The sequence below is a fragment of the Trachinotus anak genome, unplaced genomic scaffold (genome assembly GCF_046630095.1).
Source record: "Trachinotus anak isolate AG129_WGS33_773 ecotype Australia unplaced genomic scaffold, CSIRO_AGI_Tana_v1 ptg000014l, whole genome shotgun sequence".
Taxonomy (NCBI): domain Eukaryota; kingdom Metazoa; phylum Chordata; class Actinopteri; order Carangiformes; family Carangidae; genus Trachinotus; species Trachinotus anak.
The window spans coordinates 616778-635000 of record NW_027273865.1 but is presented as its reverse complement, the minus strand read 5'-3'; the positions used below and the strand labels follow the sequence as shown (position 1 = coordinate 635000).

General features: G+C 42.4%; 2 protein-coding genes across 7 annotated transcripts in view; one reads left to right on the top strand and one right to left on the bottom strand.

Annotated features, from left to right (window-relative positions):
- Window positions 1-15352, top strand: part of LOC139632180 (rhomboid-related protein 4-like) — a 21441-nt gene extending 6089 nt beyond the window's left edge. The window contains exons 2-9 of one of the 5 annotated variants that reach the window (XM_071496987.1): window positions 7589-7744; window positions 8575-8884; window positions 10582-10714; window positions 11899-11987; window positions 12371-12436; window positions 13230-13385; window positions 13500-13652; window positions 15217-15352. In XM_071496987.1, the coding sequence (XP_071353088.1) occupies window positions 7589-7744; window positions 8575-8884; window positions 10582-10714; window positions 11899-11987; window positions 12371-12436; window positions 13230-13385; window positions 13500-13645 (1056 nt within the window). In that variant the 3' untranslated portion in view covers window positions 13646-13652; window positions 15217-15352. Of the gene's footprint in view, window positions 1-6054; window positions 6349-6369; window positions 6523-7588; window positions 7745-8574; window positions 8885-10581; window positions 10715-11898; window positions 11988-12370; window positions 12437-13229; window positions 13386-13499; window positions 15161-15216 lie in introns of those variants that run through there. The other 4 variants (XM_071496988.1, XM_071496989.1, XM_071496985.1 and 1 more) reach the window with 4 other exon arrangements.
- The window catches only part of LOC139632178 (solute carrier family 35 member F2-like), a 16814-nt gene continuing 13625 nt past the window's right edge, over window positions 15035-18223 (bottom strand). For both annotated transcript variants that reach the window (XM_071496981.1, XM_071496982.1), the window contains 4 exons: window positions 17909-18065; window positions 17766-17818; window positions 16919-17073; window positions 15035-15568 (listed from right to left, as the gene is read on the bottom strand). In XM_071496981.1, the coding sequence (XP_071353082.1) occupies window positions 15206-15568; window positions 16919-17073; window positions 17766-17818; window positions 17909-18065 (728 nt within the window). In that variant the 3' untranslated portion in view covers window positions 15035-15205. The remainder of the gene's footprint in view (window positions 15569-16918; window positions 17074-17765; window positions 17819-17908; window positions 18066-18223) is intronic.

Below are 18223 nucleotides of genomic sequence, written 5' to 3'. Positions count from 1 at the left end.
GTTCTCTTTGATGTGTGTTTCTAGTTTGAACTGGTCAAACGCTGCTCGTCTCTCTCGTCCTGACCACGCTGACACAGAGTCTGAACACTGTTTCAAGAGTTTACAATGAATTTTAGTGACGGATCTAAAACATGTTTTCACTTTGTTATCATGGGTTAGTGAGAGCAGATTTTATCCATTTAAAATGAAATGTACGACATGATGAAGAAAGTAAACAGTGAAGGGGTCTGAATACTTTCTGCATCTACTGAGTTTATCAGTCAGAAAACTGTTTCTATGGAAACCGGAAGACAGTGAGCAAACATCATCTTTAACATGTCTTGTACAAACCTGTGTCACATTCACATGAAGAGGGTAACAACCCGCCAGGAAAGCACAACATCAACAAATCAGAGTCTGGAGAGTTTAGATATAGAAATCATTTGACTGTGATGTGGAGGTTCAACTTGAGGGAAAGTGAGGAGCTGATAACAGACCCAACACAGACCACCTCATGTGACGGGGGGGGGGGGGGGGTGAACACAGGACGAGGACTGGTTAGGGTTAACCCTAACCCTAACCCTAACCCTAATCCATCAGAGACTGTTCTCTTCACACCCCCAACCCTGGGGGTTGATGAATATATGTGTAACTTTGTTTTTCTATAAATCATTATGAGAGGGATGCCCTTTTTTCACTTGGGCACCTGGCCCTGAAAATGTCTGTGCACGGCCCTGATTGTCCAAACATTCAACAGATGAGTTATAACAAACTCTGCTGCAGTTGTACCCAGCTGTAAGGACACTGTCAAGTGTTTATTGATGTACACTGTTTGACAGCCATTGCAACATGTTTTATATGTTGTATTGTTATATGTTACAGCTGATTCAGGGTGGGTACAGGGTGGTTCTGTGTCAGATAATGATCAGTATGTGGCAAAATAATCAGTGTTTGAATTGTTCTCATTGAAAAGGATTTAATCATTTTTCTTTTTGTTATAATAAAAAGAAATTTCCAGTCACCTTGTAATTATGCAAACTGCTTTATCATTCAACACTGTGCTGCTCACTCCTGTCTTCAGTTGGGAGGAGACTGCTTCATTGATGGGGGGTTTGGGGATGGTCAGACAGTTCAGTTCAAAATGATTTGAGTGTAAACCTCAAAATAGAGGAAGACCCTTTTCGTGATATGAGAGCTGGAAGGAATTTACAGAAAGGGAATGGAAAGTTTCCCTCAAGATTTTTATTACACACCACTGACCTCTGTTGGGTGCTGTGGTAATTAAGGGGAGGAACTGATTTGGACTGAATGCTTTGATACCAAAACCAGAGAAACATTTGTCTATTATACGAGAAGATACTGTGAGTATTTACATTTCACTCCCTGCTAATCAGCAACATGAAAGTATCATAATGAGCAAATTAGTTTCACAACAAAAAGTAACTCACACTTAAAACCACCACATGCAGGCGACAGCCCCTGGGCCACCTAGTGGGTCAGACTGGATCTAACAGTTGGCCCTGCCTGGTGGCCCAGGGGCAAACAGCAGGTTAAACCTGCTCCAACAAAATCCACATTGAAGTGAATAAGTGACGTCCACCATCTCAGCAGAGAGGACAGTCTTCGGGATCAGCAGCCGCTGACAAGAAAGCTGAACTTCCGGTTTGAATCACAAGTTTGGCAGAGCCATCATCTCATTTTCTTTTTTCAGTGAGAGACAACAAATCCCTGAAGAGGAGCACAACAAAATTATATTTCACTGTGTCTGGACATCAAATATAAATGAAACTCTGATGAGTACAAATACATGTTTCAGCTGTATTTACAGCATGGCTTTAAGGATGGCATCACTTCAGTCCAGACTAAAGTAACCAAACCTTTGGGGCAGATCAGATGAGGCCGTCAGAGATCAGGGTTCACAGGGACCTGAAGGTATGAACCCTTTCTACACAGTCCCTGTTTATGTGGAGTGGGGCTGGGTCTGCACTGAACTTCCTCCTGAGGTCCAGGATGACTTCCCTGCTCTTTGCGGTGTTCAGTGACAGGTGGTTCACTGTACACCACGCTGTCAGCCTCTGACTCTCATCCATATAATCTGATTCATCTGCCCCTGAGACGAGTCCAACCACTGTGATATCATCAGCAAATGTAATGATGGTGTTGGTGGGGTGGGTTAGCACACAGCCTGGTGGTGCCCTGGTGCTGAGTGTGGAGGTGGAGGAGAGGTGGGGGCCAAGTTTAACAGTCTGTGGGTGGTTTGCGTGTCTTTTATCCAGGTGCACATTTTGATACCAGTCTGTCCCTGTAATATTGGCCCAAATGTGTTTACCACTCGACACACTGGTCCATGAACTTCAGTTGATCTTAGTGAGTGATCACTGGTGGTCCTGGCTCCTGTCACTGCACTGACAGACTGTGTCTCCTGAATCATTGTCTAAGCTGTTGTTGGCTTCATACAGGTCACACCTGTTACCATCAGATCAGAGACCACTGTCCCACAGGACAGGGTCAGGGGTCACACACAGACTGGGTGAAACTAAAGGTATCAACACTTTATTCAGAGGATCAGAGTCTCATCAGAATGAGGATCAGGGTCTGAATGAGGACCAGAGGCCTGTGTAGAATCCAGATGAAATCAGATGTGTGTTAATGAAAATTTAAAATGGAAAGAAAAAGGTAGAACCTGCAAACACTGCTTAAAGGTATCCACCAATCAGAGTGAGCTCTACAGGTAATCCACCAATCAGGAGATTCAAGGATTAGAACATTCTGTCCATTGTGGTGATGTCACAGGACGTCTATGACATCACACTACCTGTGGCCTTGCAGTCTGATTCTATTCTGCAGACAGAACCTGGAACCTACAGTAGAATCACTCACACAGAGACACACAATAGACAAGTGCAACAAAATCTACTTCAACACTGAGAAACGACCGAACCTGCTCCTTTAAGGAAGGTAAAGTCCTGAACAAGTTACCGTTACTGTTTGTTGCTGAGAAAACCTCATCCATGGATCCATCGGAGAGACAAAGTCCTCAATCCCCCGAGGACGACGCTGGTGAGCCACAGGAAAGGCCTCAGCCGGTCAACCACTGGAGAACATATCTCCAAGAGATGGATGACATCAAGCCCTGGCACCAACTGGATGAGAGTGAGTTTCCATCTCTCCAGAGAGGGAAGAAAACACAAGAGACACGAGAGGGAAAGAAGAAGAGGAAGGACAGACGTCTGAAGTCGTCTTCAACGGTGAACTTCACCTTCGGACTGATTCTCACACCAAGAGAGGGAGCAGCAGGAACAAGAGCAGAGAAGACCGCTACCTCTGTGCCTCCACCCACAGCACCTCTGGAAGCAGAGACAGATGCATCTCTGCCTCCACCCCCAGCACCTCTGGAAGCAGAGACAGTGGCGTCTCTGTCTCCACCCGCAGCACCTCTGGAAGCAGAGACAGATGCGTCTCTGCCTCCACCCCCAGCACCTCTGGATGTGTCTGAACCTGGTAACGATCTCGATCTGACCAAGCAGGCCCTCATCCAGATTCCTGAGCTGGAGCTCTATCGTCTCCTTGATGACAAAGAGTTGAGGATACATCTGCTTAAGGAGGAGAACAGAAGATTGATGATGGAGGTGGAGGAGCTGAGAGTTCATCTTACTGATGTGACGGAGGAGAAGATGGGTTTCATTGTTGACCTGTCAACTGCCAGCAAACTGGAATGGGATGCTGCCAAGAAAATAGAGGCATTAGAGGCAGCTCTCAAAGAAGCAACAGAGAAGAGGAAGGAGGCTGAGTCACGTTTGGAAAGACAGGTGGAGGAAACCTGCAGAGTGAAAACTACACTGGTCCAGGCCAAAACCACCCTGGACCAGTCTCGATGCCAGTGGGAGGAGGACAGGTCCCGTCTCTTGGCTGAGAAACTGCAGGAGACCTCCAGCCTGAACGCAAGGATGGTCCAGATTCAGCAAGACCTGGACCAGGAGAGGCTCCAGTGGCAGAAAGAAAGGTCCTGCCTCCTGGAGTCTCTGAGGAGCACCAAACAGGCTCTGGAGGACAAGGAGCAGGAGAGAGGGAGATTTCAGGAGGAGCTGATGAACAGATTAACTGAGCTGGAGAATCAGATGAACGAGATCCAGAAGAAACCAAAGAGAAAATCTCTGCGGAAACGATTTCTGCAGCTCTTCAGATGAACTGGGGGAGGACCCAACCTCGCTCTGACCCCCCCACAATATCACCCCTAACCCATGACCCGACTCTCTCTCTCTTTCCTCATCTCCTCACCCTCCCCAACCTCCTTACCTCCCACCCTAAACTTCTCCTCTAACCCCCCCCCACCCTCTCTCACTTCTTTAACCCCCCACCCTTTCTCTCCTTACCCCCTCTTACCCCCCTCTCCCTCCTCACCCTCACCAACCTCTTTACCCCCCCCCACGCTTTACCCTCCCCGCCCTCTCTTTACCCCTCCATCCCCTTACCCCCTGCCCCCCCCCCCCCCCCCCCCCCCCCTTGTCTATGTGGGTTTTCTCTGGGTCCTCCGGTTTCCTCCCACAACAAAAATGTGACCATAATTAAAGTCAGTTAAAAATGAAACATTACGTTGAATCTTACGAGCTTCATTTGGACCTGGAGTCAGTGCGAAGTGGCTCTGGAGTCTGTAGCTTCACTGCATCTCACAGCTTCCACATAGAGGGAGAAATGTCCCTCAGTGGTGGAGGAGGATTCAGGTTGGTCACATCAATAATGGTTTATTTTCAGACTTGGTTTGTTTATTTCCAGCAGAGAATAACATGTATGAGCCTGTTTGAGTCTTGCAGCGTGAAACATCTGTCAGAGTTCACAGGTAAACACTAACTACAGATGCAGCAGCTGCTCATCAAGCTGACTTCACAGACAATAACCTGCTGCAGCCACAAGAGGGCAGTCAGTTACATGATGGACTCAAACACATCAGATCCTTTATGGACAGAAGGCTGCTCTCAGATCAGATGTAAGGAGAGACATCACTTCCGCTTTGTTCTCTTTGATGTGTGTTTCTAGTTTGAACTGGTCAAACGCTGCTCGTCTCTCTCGTCCTGACCACGCTGACACAGAGTCTGAACACTGTTTCAAGAGTTTACAATGAATTTTAGTGACGGATCTAAAACATGTTTTCACTTTGTTATCATGGGTTAGTGAGAGCAGATTTTATCCATTTAAAATGAAATGTACGACATGATGAAGAAAGTAAACAGTGAAGGGGTCTGAATACTTTCTGCATCTACTGAGTTTATCAGTCAGAAAACTGTTTCTATGGAAACCGGAAGACAGTGAGCAAACATCATCTTTAATATGTCTTGTACAAACCTGTGTCACATTCACATGAAGAGGGTAACAACCCGCCAGGAAAGCACAACATCAACAAATCAGAGTCTGGAGAGTTTAGATATAGAAATCATTTGACTGTGATGTGGAGGTTCAACTTGAGGGAAAGTGAGGAGCTGATAACAGACCCAACACAGACCACCTCATGTGACGGGGGGGTGAACACAGGACGAGGACTGGACCGAAGAAGCTGGATCCACATCAGAGACTGTTCTCTTCACACCCCCAACCCTGGAAACACACACCCCCACTTTACTGAATCAGTCACTATTTAAATTAGACCTCCACTATAAAAATAAACTGACCCCTTTACAAAGTAGTGATCCCTGAGTACTACCCACAAGTCATTGCTGCTTCACCTGGATGATGTTGGTGCACAGTGTTTCCACCTTCACCTGCTGGAGGAGAAAGTTTCAGAGCTTCAGTCTCAGTCTATATTTAAACCCTGTTTTTATGTCACAGGGATTTGTTACACCTGTCTTTATAACAGGGTGAAGATAAACTGATTTCATGATTGGATGCAATAGTCAACATTTTACTTAGCCTAACTGTTGCACCTGGACATAGGCCTACATTGTAGTTTGGAGGGCAGATTTGTCAGTTTTTTTCAGTTTTGTGTAAAGATAAGTTGATATAAAATTTTTATTTTATAGACCATAAAGAAACTATGCGTGTGAAATCAGCCTAAAGCATGAACAGCGTGGCTTTGTTGTGTCTGTTGCCTGTACAGCGTTTAGACAGCACTGTCTTTGAGCAGCTCGATCATTTTGTTGAAACCTGTTGAGTGCATACATGTCTGTGTATTGAAGTTAATGAATATATGTGTAACTTTATTTTCCTATAAACCCTTATGAGAGGGGTGCCCTTTTTTCACATGAGCCCCTGAAACTGTCTGTGCGCGGCCCTGTGACACTCGTTCACGCCGAGGTTTCGGTTTCGGTTTCCCCTCACTTGGCGGGGGCGCGCACAGAGGCTGAGATGAAGCCCCGCGGACTCTCACAGGCGTGACGTGTAAGTGAAGTGTCCTCACATATATTATGAGATAGTGTGCAGGCTGGTGATTGTCAGTGTTTGTCCTCCCCTCTCTGGATCAGCTGCCTCCTTATTATTACCAGCATCAACGCGGAGAGGATGAGGAGGAGCAGTGAACACTGAGGTTTCCTTGTTTGCAGCTGCACCAGTGTTGTAGGTGTCTGTGAGACTCACTGGAGTGGACTCTACCTGTTATCTGTGTGTCTGCATACATCAGATCTGCGTCCGGAACAGTTTTAAACGAACTAACCGATCTGTGTGGGTTTTTTCCTTTGCTTAGCATTAAAGGAAGAGCTCGATATTTGGATAAATAGGCTTATTTCCTATGGTAAATATTTGTCTTGGACGATCTTGACAAGCACAAATGGATCCACCTGCAAAGCTCAATAATTAACTATCTGTATCTCATTTCTTCAATCAGTACGAAAACCTTGTTGTGACAATGACAGTTTTCTGGTTTGTGTATTTTCAGTGTTTGCTCATCGGTGTTTTACAACCAAATTAGTTGTGTTATGTTTTTCACTGTGTAGCATTTTATTGGTGAATTATTGTTTTTTGTTTTTTTAGTTTGCTTGTGCTTTCTGAAGATGCAGTGCATTGACCCTGCAGGGCCACTGTAGTTTCCAAATGTTTCCAGTCTGTACAGACATGAGAGAGTGTTATCACAAACATGATCCATGAAAGTAGACAAGTGCACACGCTTTAAGTTACACAACATCAGTTTCACATGTTGTGTGGTTCTGGGGTGTGTCATCTCAAAGCTCTGATCACAACACAAGGGTTGCACCACAGCATGACACAACAGCAGGAGGCTGACCACAAGCTTCGGTTCAAAACATTCACACTGACAATCTCATTGAACAGAATCACAAATGTTGTCACTTTTTCATTCAGACAAGAATTCTCCATCCTTCACCTTTGAGCGGGTCAAACATTGTATGTGAAAACAACCGCTGCAGGTCGCCCGACAACAAAATGTAACCGTGGGTCACAATAAGCCACGTGCTCAGACGACCTGTGGGGTCGTGTTTTACAGGAGGATGGTCTCACATCTGATATGTTCTTTTTTCTGTGGCTATGGCTGGCTTTAACTGGCCTATATCACTTTGAGTATGTTCTGTAGAGTCGGGTGTTTGTGCCAGCCGAACCTGAACCATTGGAGTTCTTCCCAAACTTTTACTAAGAAGGTAAACTTTGACTTTAAACCCTGTCTTCCCAGGCTGTTTTCAGTATGCAGAGGGGCTTCCAGCTGGGCCTGCTGCTTCTGGTGGTCCAGCTGTTCCAGGAGGGTCTGGGAAACATCCCTGCAGTCACCCTGGCTGTCCTGGGATTCAATGTGTATCTTTACATGTTCCCTGCTGCTCCACTAATGAAGGTAATCCATGTAACATTAGCAGTAACACTGCTGCTAACTGTGCAGCTATATTGAGTTGTCAGATTAATCTCAGACCAGATGTTTGCAAGTGTCCGCCCTGTTTAAATATATGGTGGTGGTCTAGAAGAAGTATTTTGATCCTTTACTTAAGTAAAAGTTGTAATACCACAATATATATACATATATATATATATATATATATATATATATATATATATATATATATATATATATATATATAATAAGTAAAATAATAATACAATAATTAAAAAAAAAAGCAATTCACTGTTTTTACAGAGGGGTTTGTGTAGGACTATTTCTTGGCTCAGACTTGTGACTTCCCAGTGTCTCTGCTGGTTATATAAGAGGTTTAGCACATAACTATAACCCAAGACTGTTTACAGTCTTTGTGCTAAACAATGATATTAACATCTAAATTTAAAATGAAATGCATACCACACAGCAATACCACACAATAAAATTCCATTACAAGTAAAAGTTCTTCATTCCAGTAAAAGTAAAACTAAAAGTATCAAAAGCATAACTAATGGCCCCTGTTGGTGATCAGTGTTATTGATGCATTAACAGGTAAACAGCATTTTAATGCTCATCTTAACTATTTTATAGATTTAATCTGTAACAATGTATCACATGTTATAAACTCATTGTATGAATTGAGTATAAAATATCAATCTGCTGCAGTCTGGTAAGTGGTATATATACAACACATAGATTTCCTACTGAAATGTAGCGTAGAAGTATCAGGTAACATAATGTGTTATCGCTGTTATTAGACAGTTATTACTGCTTTCTATTCGTCTAATCCTCAGGCCTGTGTGAGCCTCCAACATGTGTACAAGTATAAAGAGTGGCGTCGCCTCTTCCTCTCCCCCTTGCACCACATCGATGATTGGCACCTCTACTACAACATGGCATCCTTCATCTGGAAAGGCATCAGGCTGGAGCGACGTCTGGGTGCAGCCTGGTTCCTCTACCTGCTGTCAGTCTTCTCTCTGCTCACCGGCCTGGTCTATCTGCTGCTGCAGGCGCTGATGATAAAACTCGTTGAGGTTTCTGATCCACTGGGAGGATTCGTAGACCTGTTGTCTCACGGCAGCGAGTGTGCTGTCGGCTTCTCAGGTACAAACTATCAACAGTGTTATTATTTTAGAAACTAAATAATGCATTTATTTCTATGGAGTTTCAAATCCCAGTCATAAATGTCCATCCATCCATTCATCCATCCATCCATCCATCCATCCATCCATCCATTCATACATACATCCATTTTCAACTGCATGATCTGGGGTCAGGTCATAGTAGTGGCAGGTCAAGCAAGTTAGTCCAGATGTCCCTCTCTCCACCAATGTTTTCCAGCTCCTCCTGAGGGATTCCAAGGTGTTCCCAGGCCAGATAAGATATATAATCTCTCCAGAGTGTTCTGGGCCTGCTCTGGGGTCTTCTACCAGTTGGGGATGAACTGGGAAGACCTTCAGTGGAAGGTGCCCAGGGGTCATCCTAGTCAGATGCCTGAACCACCTCAGCTGGTTCCTCAGTGAGAAGAAGCAGCAGGTGTACTCTGAGCTCCTCACCCTGTCTTTAAGGGTGGGCCCCGTCACCCTGCAGAAGAAACTCATTTCTTGTATCCAGAGTCTCATTCATTCATTCACGAACAGCTCATAACCACAGGTGAAGGTCAGACTGTAGCCTGGGAAATCGAAGGCTTTGCCCTCTGGCCCAGGTTCAGCACAACACCCACTTTACTGCTGACACTGCACCAATCCACGTGTCAATCTGATGCTCCATCCCACCCTCACTCATAAATAAGACTCCAGCATACTTAAACTCCACTTCACTTGAGGCAGCGACTCACCTCCATCCCAGAGGGAGCAATCCACTGTTTTCCGACTGAGCACCGTGGCCCTTGGAGCTGCTGACTTTCATCCCATCTGCTTCACACTTGGCTGAAAACAATCCCAGTGAACCCTGAAGTCATAATTGTCATAGATTAATATTTTCTCTGTTTTATGTTAAGTAGCATTTGTATTTAATTTATTTTGGTTTTTCGATTAGTGATTAATCATTTGGTCCATAAAATATCTTATGAATGTCCAAGCCATTTCCAAGCTGATGCTCTGGTGCTGAAAGAAGGATTTCAGACATATTTACTTGTGAAATGATCACTTAGAGAAAACGAGAGGCTGACTTCTATTGAAAGTAGCTACAGTTTGTCCAAAAAGGCACCATATTTGTCGATTTGCAGATTTGAAAAAGAAGTCTCTAAATCTAGCAACAAATGCTGAAACATGTAAATGTGAAGTGAGCTTAAAAAGTAGACTTGAAAAAAGAAGGTTTAGGAACACCAAAATAATCAGCAGCACTTCCCATAATTGATTAGTCATTTTAGTTTTTTTGCAAAATGCATAAAATTCACAGTTTCCAACTTCAAATGTGTGAATATTATTTTTCTTTGTCTCCCATGATAGTAAACTGAATCTATTTAGGTTTCAGACTATTGGTCGAACAAAAAAAGAGATTGAATTTGTCAGCCTGTGCTCTGGTGCACTGTGGTGAGCATTTTTCACTAAAATAAAATATCAGAAATTTTATAGACCAGATGATTGATTGATTCATTTAGAAAGTCATTTGCAGACTAGTAGATAATGAAAATAACCCTCAGTTGCAGCCCTAATCAGAAACAAAAGGCATACAGAAGAGAACAAACAAGCTGGACTTTCTCTCTGATTTCATATTGACTGCAAGTGACTCTCTGTTCTGGTGGTATTGAACATATCCTGTTTTTTTTTATAATCCTCTAAACACAACTGTGCTTGCAGGTGTCCTGTTCGCTCTGAAGGTGGTCAGTAACCATTACAACCCAGGTGGTGTGACCTACGTGTTGAATATGCGTGTGTCCAATCGCTTTGCTAGCTGGGTGGAGCTAGTGCTGATCTATCTAATCAATCCTGGGTGAGATAATCAAAGATCAAAATCACAATACTCTCCAGGTTACCAGGGAGAGGGGGGGGTGAAACATGATCTCCATTAGAAAAAACATTTCTTATTTTACAAGTCGGAGGTAAACCAACCCAGAGATAAAGTCTCCAGGGTGTCCACAAGTCTGCAAGCACTGGATTTAGTTGTTCAAAGGCTTTAACAAGCTATTTAGGAAGGTATTTATTCTTGAATGTTTCATTCACTGCTGTAGACAGTAACATTAGCAAGGAAGCTCATCCACCCATGATGGGCAAGTGTTTACTTTTGCAAAAACTTAATTTACTTAAATTATTAAATCATTTTGTAATTGCTTAATCAATCAATCAATTTTCTGCCCCTTATCTGGGTGCAGGTTATGTTAAATGACTAATTATATTACAAGGAATATATATATATATGTGTGTGTGTATGTATATATATATATATATGTATATATAGGTTATAGTCTTCATTGACTAGGAGAAACTACAATCACTGGTTTAAAGGTCCCATATAGTCTAAAGGTAGATGTCCATGTGTTTGTGATAAAGCAGGTCTAGGTTCTATATTAATACTGTGAAAGTATCAAAGCCTCAGTCCACAGAGAAATGCACACAGCCTGTATTCAGAAACTGAGCCTTAAAACCAGCTGTCAGACAAATTTGTGATGTCACAACAAAACCGTCACCACCCTCAGCCATGTCCCCAGCACAGCCCACCTGGACCCACCATCCAGTCTTGCAGAACTTGGTTTACCTGAAATCTGTTCAGATCCTCTCTTCTGATTGGCTGACCGACCTGTTGTTACTAGAGGTCCAGAGAGAAGCCTGAGAGAGGAGATGTAAAACTACACTGAGATGGTTTTTGGTTGGTAAAACCAAATATATATATCTTCACATGGATATCAACACTTCAAACAAGTGTGTAAATTATGGGACCTTTCAATGCTTTTAAACTTTATTTGGTGCTTGAGCATTTGGACCAACAGAGTTATCATCCATCACTGTAAAATAGTAACAATCAGAGAATAATGTCAATGTTATACTAAAATAAAAAAATGTGTTGTGAGAACAAAATGATCTTGTATCTGAGAAAGGGTTCAGAGCAACAGAACACTTTTTTTGATATGGTGAGTAATGAAGTGTATTTTTCATGCTGTGGTCTGTGCCCTTCTTCAGGACTTCTCTGATTGGCCACCTGGCAGGTATCCTGGTGGGTCTGCTCTACACTGCTGGTCCACTGAAGACCATCATGGAGACATGTGCAGGTCTGAGTGCAAATAGACTGTTTGCATACTGTGGCTTCAGAAATGATTCAGATCATGTCGTGTACACTATAGTGTTGTTGGTTTAATTTTAAATTGATGAAATTGCCATTGTTACCCATCACTCTACACTAAACAACTCATAATGACAAAGTAAAACTTGTGCAACAAGGGAAGGGATCTCAATGCTGCAGATGTTTGTGTCGAGTTTCTTTGTCCTGTAACGTGTGTGTGTGTGTGTGTGAGAGAGAGAGAGAGAGAGAGAAAGGAGAAATGAGTCAGATCTGTACATATCAGGATGTTAATGTAAACTGTCACCAAGTCTTAGTGCATGAATTTATGTTAAAATATTCACTGATATGCTGTGTTTTTTTTTATCCCGTCAGAATTTGTATCTTCAGATGTAAATAATCCACAGCCAGGGTCATACTACAGCTCCTCGGGTACCACAGGTACAGCAGCATTTCTTGTTACTACCACTGAGGGGCAGCAAAGTCAGGAGCGTTTAAATCCTACACATGGGGACTGTAGTGACAGAATAAAAATGGGAAGGACACCAAGGATGATTTTTGGGGAACCTTTTTAATGAACTCAGCTATACGCAACAACACAGTTTAACACAAATGTCTAATAGGATAAAATGATGAAGTAATGACATTTTATATCCAAATGGTCAAAGGTGATCTTCGCTCTGACATCATAATGTTCTGCAGAAACACTTATTATTCAGCCTGTAGGAAGGGGAGATTGTGACCATATTTCCTGCAGCTTGGCCAGTTGTTGGAGGCATACAACTGTGTAATTCTAGTTTTCATTATTGCAAACACATTTGTAAGTTTTTTACTGGTACATTTAAAAAAAGGATATCTGTACATTAGATATTTCATTAGTATGCGCTCAAATTCCCAACATTTTTTGACTTTGCAAACAAAGGCATGTTTTCTTGTGTTCCCGTATCATAAGTTGTAAATTTCTGACCACTTCAACAAGAACATGTTTCTTCGTTAACAGTTTATTTAATTTGGATAATGATTAGAGTCTCAGGGAGGCAGAATTATCCAGTAATACACAAGAACCCCCCGATCCTGGACATATTTTAAGACAAGTCTGCCAGGTTGGTTTTTGGTTTTTTGCCACACTACAAAGAAATGAGAAGCATGCAAGGGCATCCATCATTGCTTACTGTTTGCTTAATCTGTATGTAATGCATTTTTCTTATCTACATGTGTGTAAATGTGTGGGTAGGCTACCGGGGGACTAGGAGAGAAAACTCAGAAGAGCCACGGCATGCAGAAGACTCTACGAGAGATCATACGTCTGATTATACAGAATCTTATATCGCAGGACTGACAGAGGAAGAGCAGTTAGAACTGGCCATCAGAGAAAGCCTGAATGAAAGAGGTAAGAGAGGAAAAAAACAACAAATGGAGGGAGGCTGGTGTGTTGCTGCTGAACACACACAAATTTAGTAATTAGTAATTTAATATTTTTCTTTTTTTTTTTTCTTTTTTTTAGGACAAACCAGGCAGAGAGAGACTGCAAGTCACCGACATGGTTTCCAGCCCAGTGATGAGGAGGTGAGTCCGGAGGAGCTCCTCAGGAGGAGAAGACTGAGGAGGTTTGAACCAGGATTGTCCAGCCAAAGGAGGAGGAGACTGTAAAGACAGAGTGAGAAGACACTGTTGCAGTTCATCCCAGCCGTGATGTCGGTGTCTAGTGTTGTGATTCAGTGAATGTTGGTGGAGGAGCTGCTTCTGTCAGGATGTCTCTAACACTCTCTTTTCATATTTCTTACAAAAACTTTCAGCTCTGGTTGAAAATGATCTTGAATCACATAATTTTTGAGTTAAGATTTTTTTTAAGATTAAGGAGAAGTATAACATTTTCCCAGCAGCCGATTGGCTTATCTTAGCACAAAGACTGGAGACAGAGGGAAACAGCTGGCCTGACCAGCCTCTCCAGCAGTAACAACCACCACCACCTCTAAAGGTCACTAATTAACTAATTAACATATTGTATTTTGTTTGTTTTTTGGGGGTATATATCACACTATTTCTTGATTGGGCAGAGACTCCAGGACAGAGTCTTACGTTTTAAATGGTAAATAAACTGCTTATGGACCACTCAGAGGGCTTTACAATGTGAGCCACATTCATTCATTCACACACACTCTCATACTCCGATGGAGCAACCATTAGAGGAAATTTGGTGTTTAGTATTTTTGCCCAAGGCCACTAAAATACGTGGACTGGAGGACTGAACCACCGACATTATGATCAGTGGACGACCTGCTCTACCTCCTGACCCACAGTCGCCCCTGCTGGAAGCTGGCTCACGACACCATGTGACCTATTTGCCAGTTATGCATGGGAATAAGAAAAATAACCAAATTGCAAAACCAACAAAGTCATACAACATGCAGGGTGTAATGTACAAGGTGGTGGGTTTTTTTAAATTTTCGGTTGATATTACTACTACTACTACTCTGATTTTGTAACGAGCTGCTCAAAGCATCTGACAGTGACCGTGGAGACCGCGGTTCACCTCCCATCTCCAACAGTCACCGTCTGCTCCCTTTAACCAAAACCTAAACCATGGAGGTGTCAGATTTGAAAACTCACATGTAACTTTTGTAATGATCACGTGCATCCACCAGATCAGAAAATGCTCACACCTGTTATTTTCTAAGTCAGTGCCAATATTGAAGAGTGTAAACTGGTTTGTTGTGGTTCTACATTATATTTTTGCACAATAAAGATGTACTGTTTTGCAAATTTTGCTGATTGTAATTTATTTCTCACATTTGTAGCAGAGGCAGCGGAGAGCAGATACTTATTATGTTTATTTATGATCATATAATTATTATTTTGTTTTCTGGCATTTGAGTAAAACATGTTGTGTGCCGTGTTTTGTGAAACACCCAGAGGAAAATCATACAGCCAGGCTGCTGTATGAAATATATTAAAAACACAACTTGGAGGACTTGATACAATAACAACATAACAATAAGAGTATCTTTAAACATTTGAAGGAAGAGATGTGTACCACTGTTTTAGTTTGTATTTGCTCTTTTATTTCACTCATTTTTCTCATCATATCTGTATTGTGGATTCCTGTATGTACTCTATGCTATTGTATACAAACAAAACTTAATAACTCAATAAATAAATGTTTTTAAAAATATATATATATGACAAATTGACAGGTTGTTGTGCTGTTGTTCACATTTTAGTGCTGCGTCCAACAGCAACAACATCATCACTCTCTCCTGTGAGCCTCTGTGATGGCCCTGAAGCTCTCTTCTTCCTCCTCTCATCTTCCTCCCGGCCCTCCTTCCTCTCTCCAACCCCCTGCTGCTCCTCCTCTACATCATCCTCTTCCTCCTCAGTGGGGATCGTCACGGCCACTTCCTGCTCGGTGATCTCATTCTGAGAGGCCACAGGGTCGTGGTCACATCCTTCCTCGCAGATGGCAGAGGAGGAGGAGGGGGTGGGGTCTGCAGGGTCAGCGGGTGTTGGCACAGCGTTGAAGGTGATGAAACCGATGAGGATGACCACCAGTGAGACCACGTAGAGTGCAGAGAACTGAGGCAGGGTGGAGAGGGAATTTTAACTACTTCATGTACTTTATGCACTTAAGTCAGATTTAAACAGTAAAATATGGGCACAAAAACAACCTTAGATTCAGGGGGTCATTCTTCAGTATTGTCACATTGTTTTCATGATGTCATTTTGTAAATAGTTTGCATAAAAATATTGATTACAGCAGTTCAACCCAAATCCAGATGTGTTCTGCTCATTGTTACTTCCTTTGAATATTTCACTGTTTGAGGAGGGGAAGTTCCTCTGAGCTCGCTTTAAATCTCTGTTTAACACCTGGACTCACCTGTATGATTTATGACATCACAGCCAGTTTGGAGCCAATCATGGTCAAGTATGCAGCTTTCACAAAGAGTGATGTGGAAACTTAAAATCTTAAGGTCACATACACTGAGATTTGACTCTTCAGTGAAGTAGGAGACATCTTGTGCCCAGTAAATAACTTTTGAACAATCTTTATTTTCAATCTTTATTTATAGATTCTGAATTTCTCAATCAGGTAGAGAGAAGGAGATGCTATTTTAAGAATTTTAACCTGTTAAATAAACTTTAAAAAAAAAAACCATAACAGGAGGAAATGATTATTTAAAGCAGAGTATTTTCATATGTCTGGAGGGGCTCTGTAATCTGTCAGTACTGCATGAGTGACTTTCAGATTCAGCGCAGTGAAAGTCGTTTAAAGAACCTATAGGACCCACAAGTTCATAAACTGTAAATCTGTTAGTCATGCAAAAAACACATGACACTGAGTTTACACTTTAACCCTTATTATTATTCATTAACGCTGCTATGTCACTTTAACATTCAGCAGGTCACTGTGACCCAGGGACTGGGTGGGATGAGGCACTACAAGTGTGTATGCTAGAGAGAGGAACCTGAAGGAACCTGAGACATTGTCCTTAAAGATAAATCTGGTGATATTCTATATTTTACTTACAGCCAACAACTGCTACAAAAAGGCCAAAACCACCAATGTGTTAGTTTGTCCCTCAGTACTCTTCACCTTACACTGCCTGTCTGTGGCACTGAGCCCTAAGGCCATTGCTTCAGGTCAGAATTATATACCAGTACATCCATTTCCTCTTAAAACAAAAAAGCAGCTGAAAATATTAAAATAGGTGTGTGTGTGTCCATGTTAATGAAGGAACATGTCAACGGTGTGGCTCACTGGTGTGTTTCTAATAGTTTTGGAAAACAATGGCACAGGCCAATAAGATATATCGGGATATATCAAGATATACGCACATATTACTTCTTAAGAGGAGGCATTCATTGATTGGTTTACATGGGGTTTGTGGTGTGTTTGTGTGTATGTGTCTATGTGTGTGTGCTCACATTGTACTGAAATAGGAAGACCCCACAGAAGAGGCTGAAGAGGTCAGCGGTGAGCAGGGAGAGGTTGACGGAGGTGGCGCTGCTCAGCTTCATCACTATGGGCATACAGCTGTACAGAGCATACATACACAAGGCAAAGGCAGCGAACAGGAGCCCTGAGAAGAGAAACGCCCATTGTTATTTCATAGTAACAATTCAAATGCCAAAGGCAGCATGCCTATTTTACCTTTTAACTGAGGTCTATAACCTTTAAACAAGAGGGGACCTCCTGACTTCCTTAGCCCCTGGACCTGTGTTTTTGTAGGTACTATCCTGAGTAGTTACTTCAGGCAGTGGAGCTGTTTCGTTGGTGGCCTCTGAAAAGTCCTGTTCTCAAACCAGGTACAATGTGCAACACAGTTCCAAAATAAATAGTTTTCTGCTGAATGTTGGTCTGTTTTTGTTTTTTTGTCCTGCAAAAAGACAGGACTTGGTGGTGAGTATGTTTCTTTGCTTAAAATTGTTGTGAGATGGTTTTAGGAAACTAATAAGTAATCACTTCAGTATATCTTGGGGAAGATTTCCCCAACACTGGCGAAGACAACCTCATAGCAAAATTAAACTGTAGTATACAACAGAGGTCATCAATTATCTGCTGCTCCTTCACTCTGTTTTTTACAACAAGAGAAACAGATGATCAAGTTTTCAGTGTAGTCAGAAGTAAAGCTCAGGCTACAAAAAAAGACTTATATTTGTATCTATCATTATCCACCAGTCAATGTGTGACAAAATCAGTGAAATGAACCAGGAAATGAACCATCTAATCTAGCCTTAGTTTTGTCTGCAAAAATGTAACACGAGTACTGACCGATTTGCCAGCTCCACTGAATGTTAGCAACTTCATTACGTTCCAGGATCACCCTGCATAATGAAGAACAAGAAAACCAGACACCAGATTAACCAATCATGTCGAATGAGCCCTGAGACAGACACACCCACACACACACTTACATCTGCATGGTGCTGATGACTGTGCCGAACAGGCCGATCATGCCCAGGAACTCCACCCTGCTCAGGTTCTTCACTGTGTATTCCTGACACACATTAGACACGGCGTACAGCGTAGCACTGAGCAGCACCAAGGCATCACCTAACAAGATGTTTGAGGCTGAGCAGAAGAGAGAAAGATAAACACTGTCAGATTAACACTGATTGGCATGTAACCTATGCCATGAACAAGCAGGAAATATATGGAGAGAGGGATCAAACTGTAAGAAAATACAGACACAATAGAAACAAACAGAAATCCAGATATCTACCAGCAGC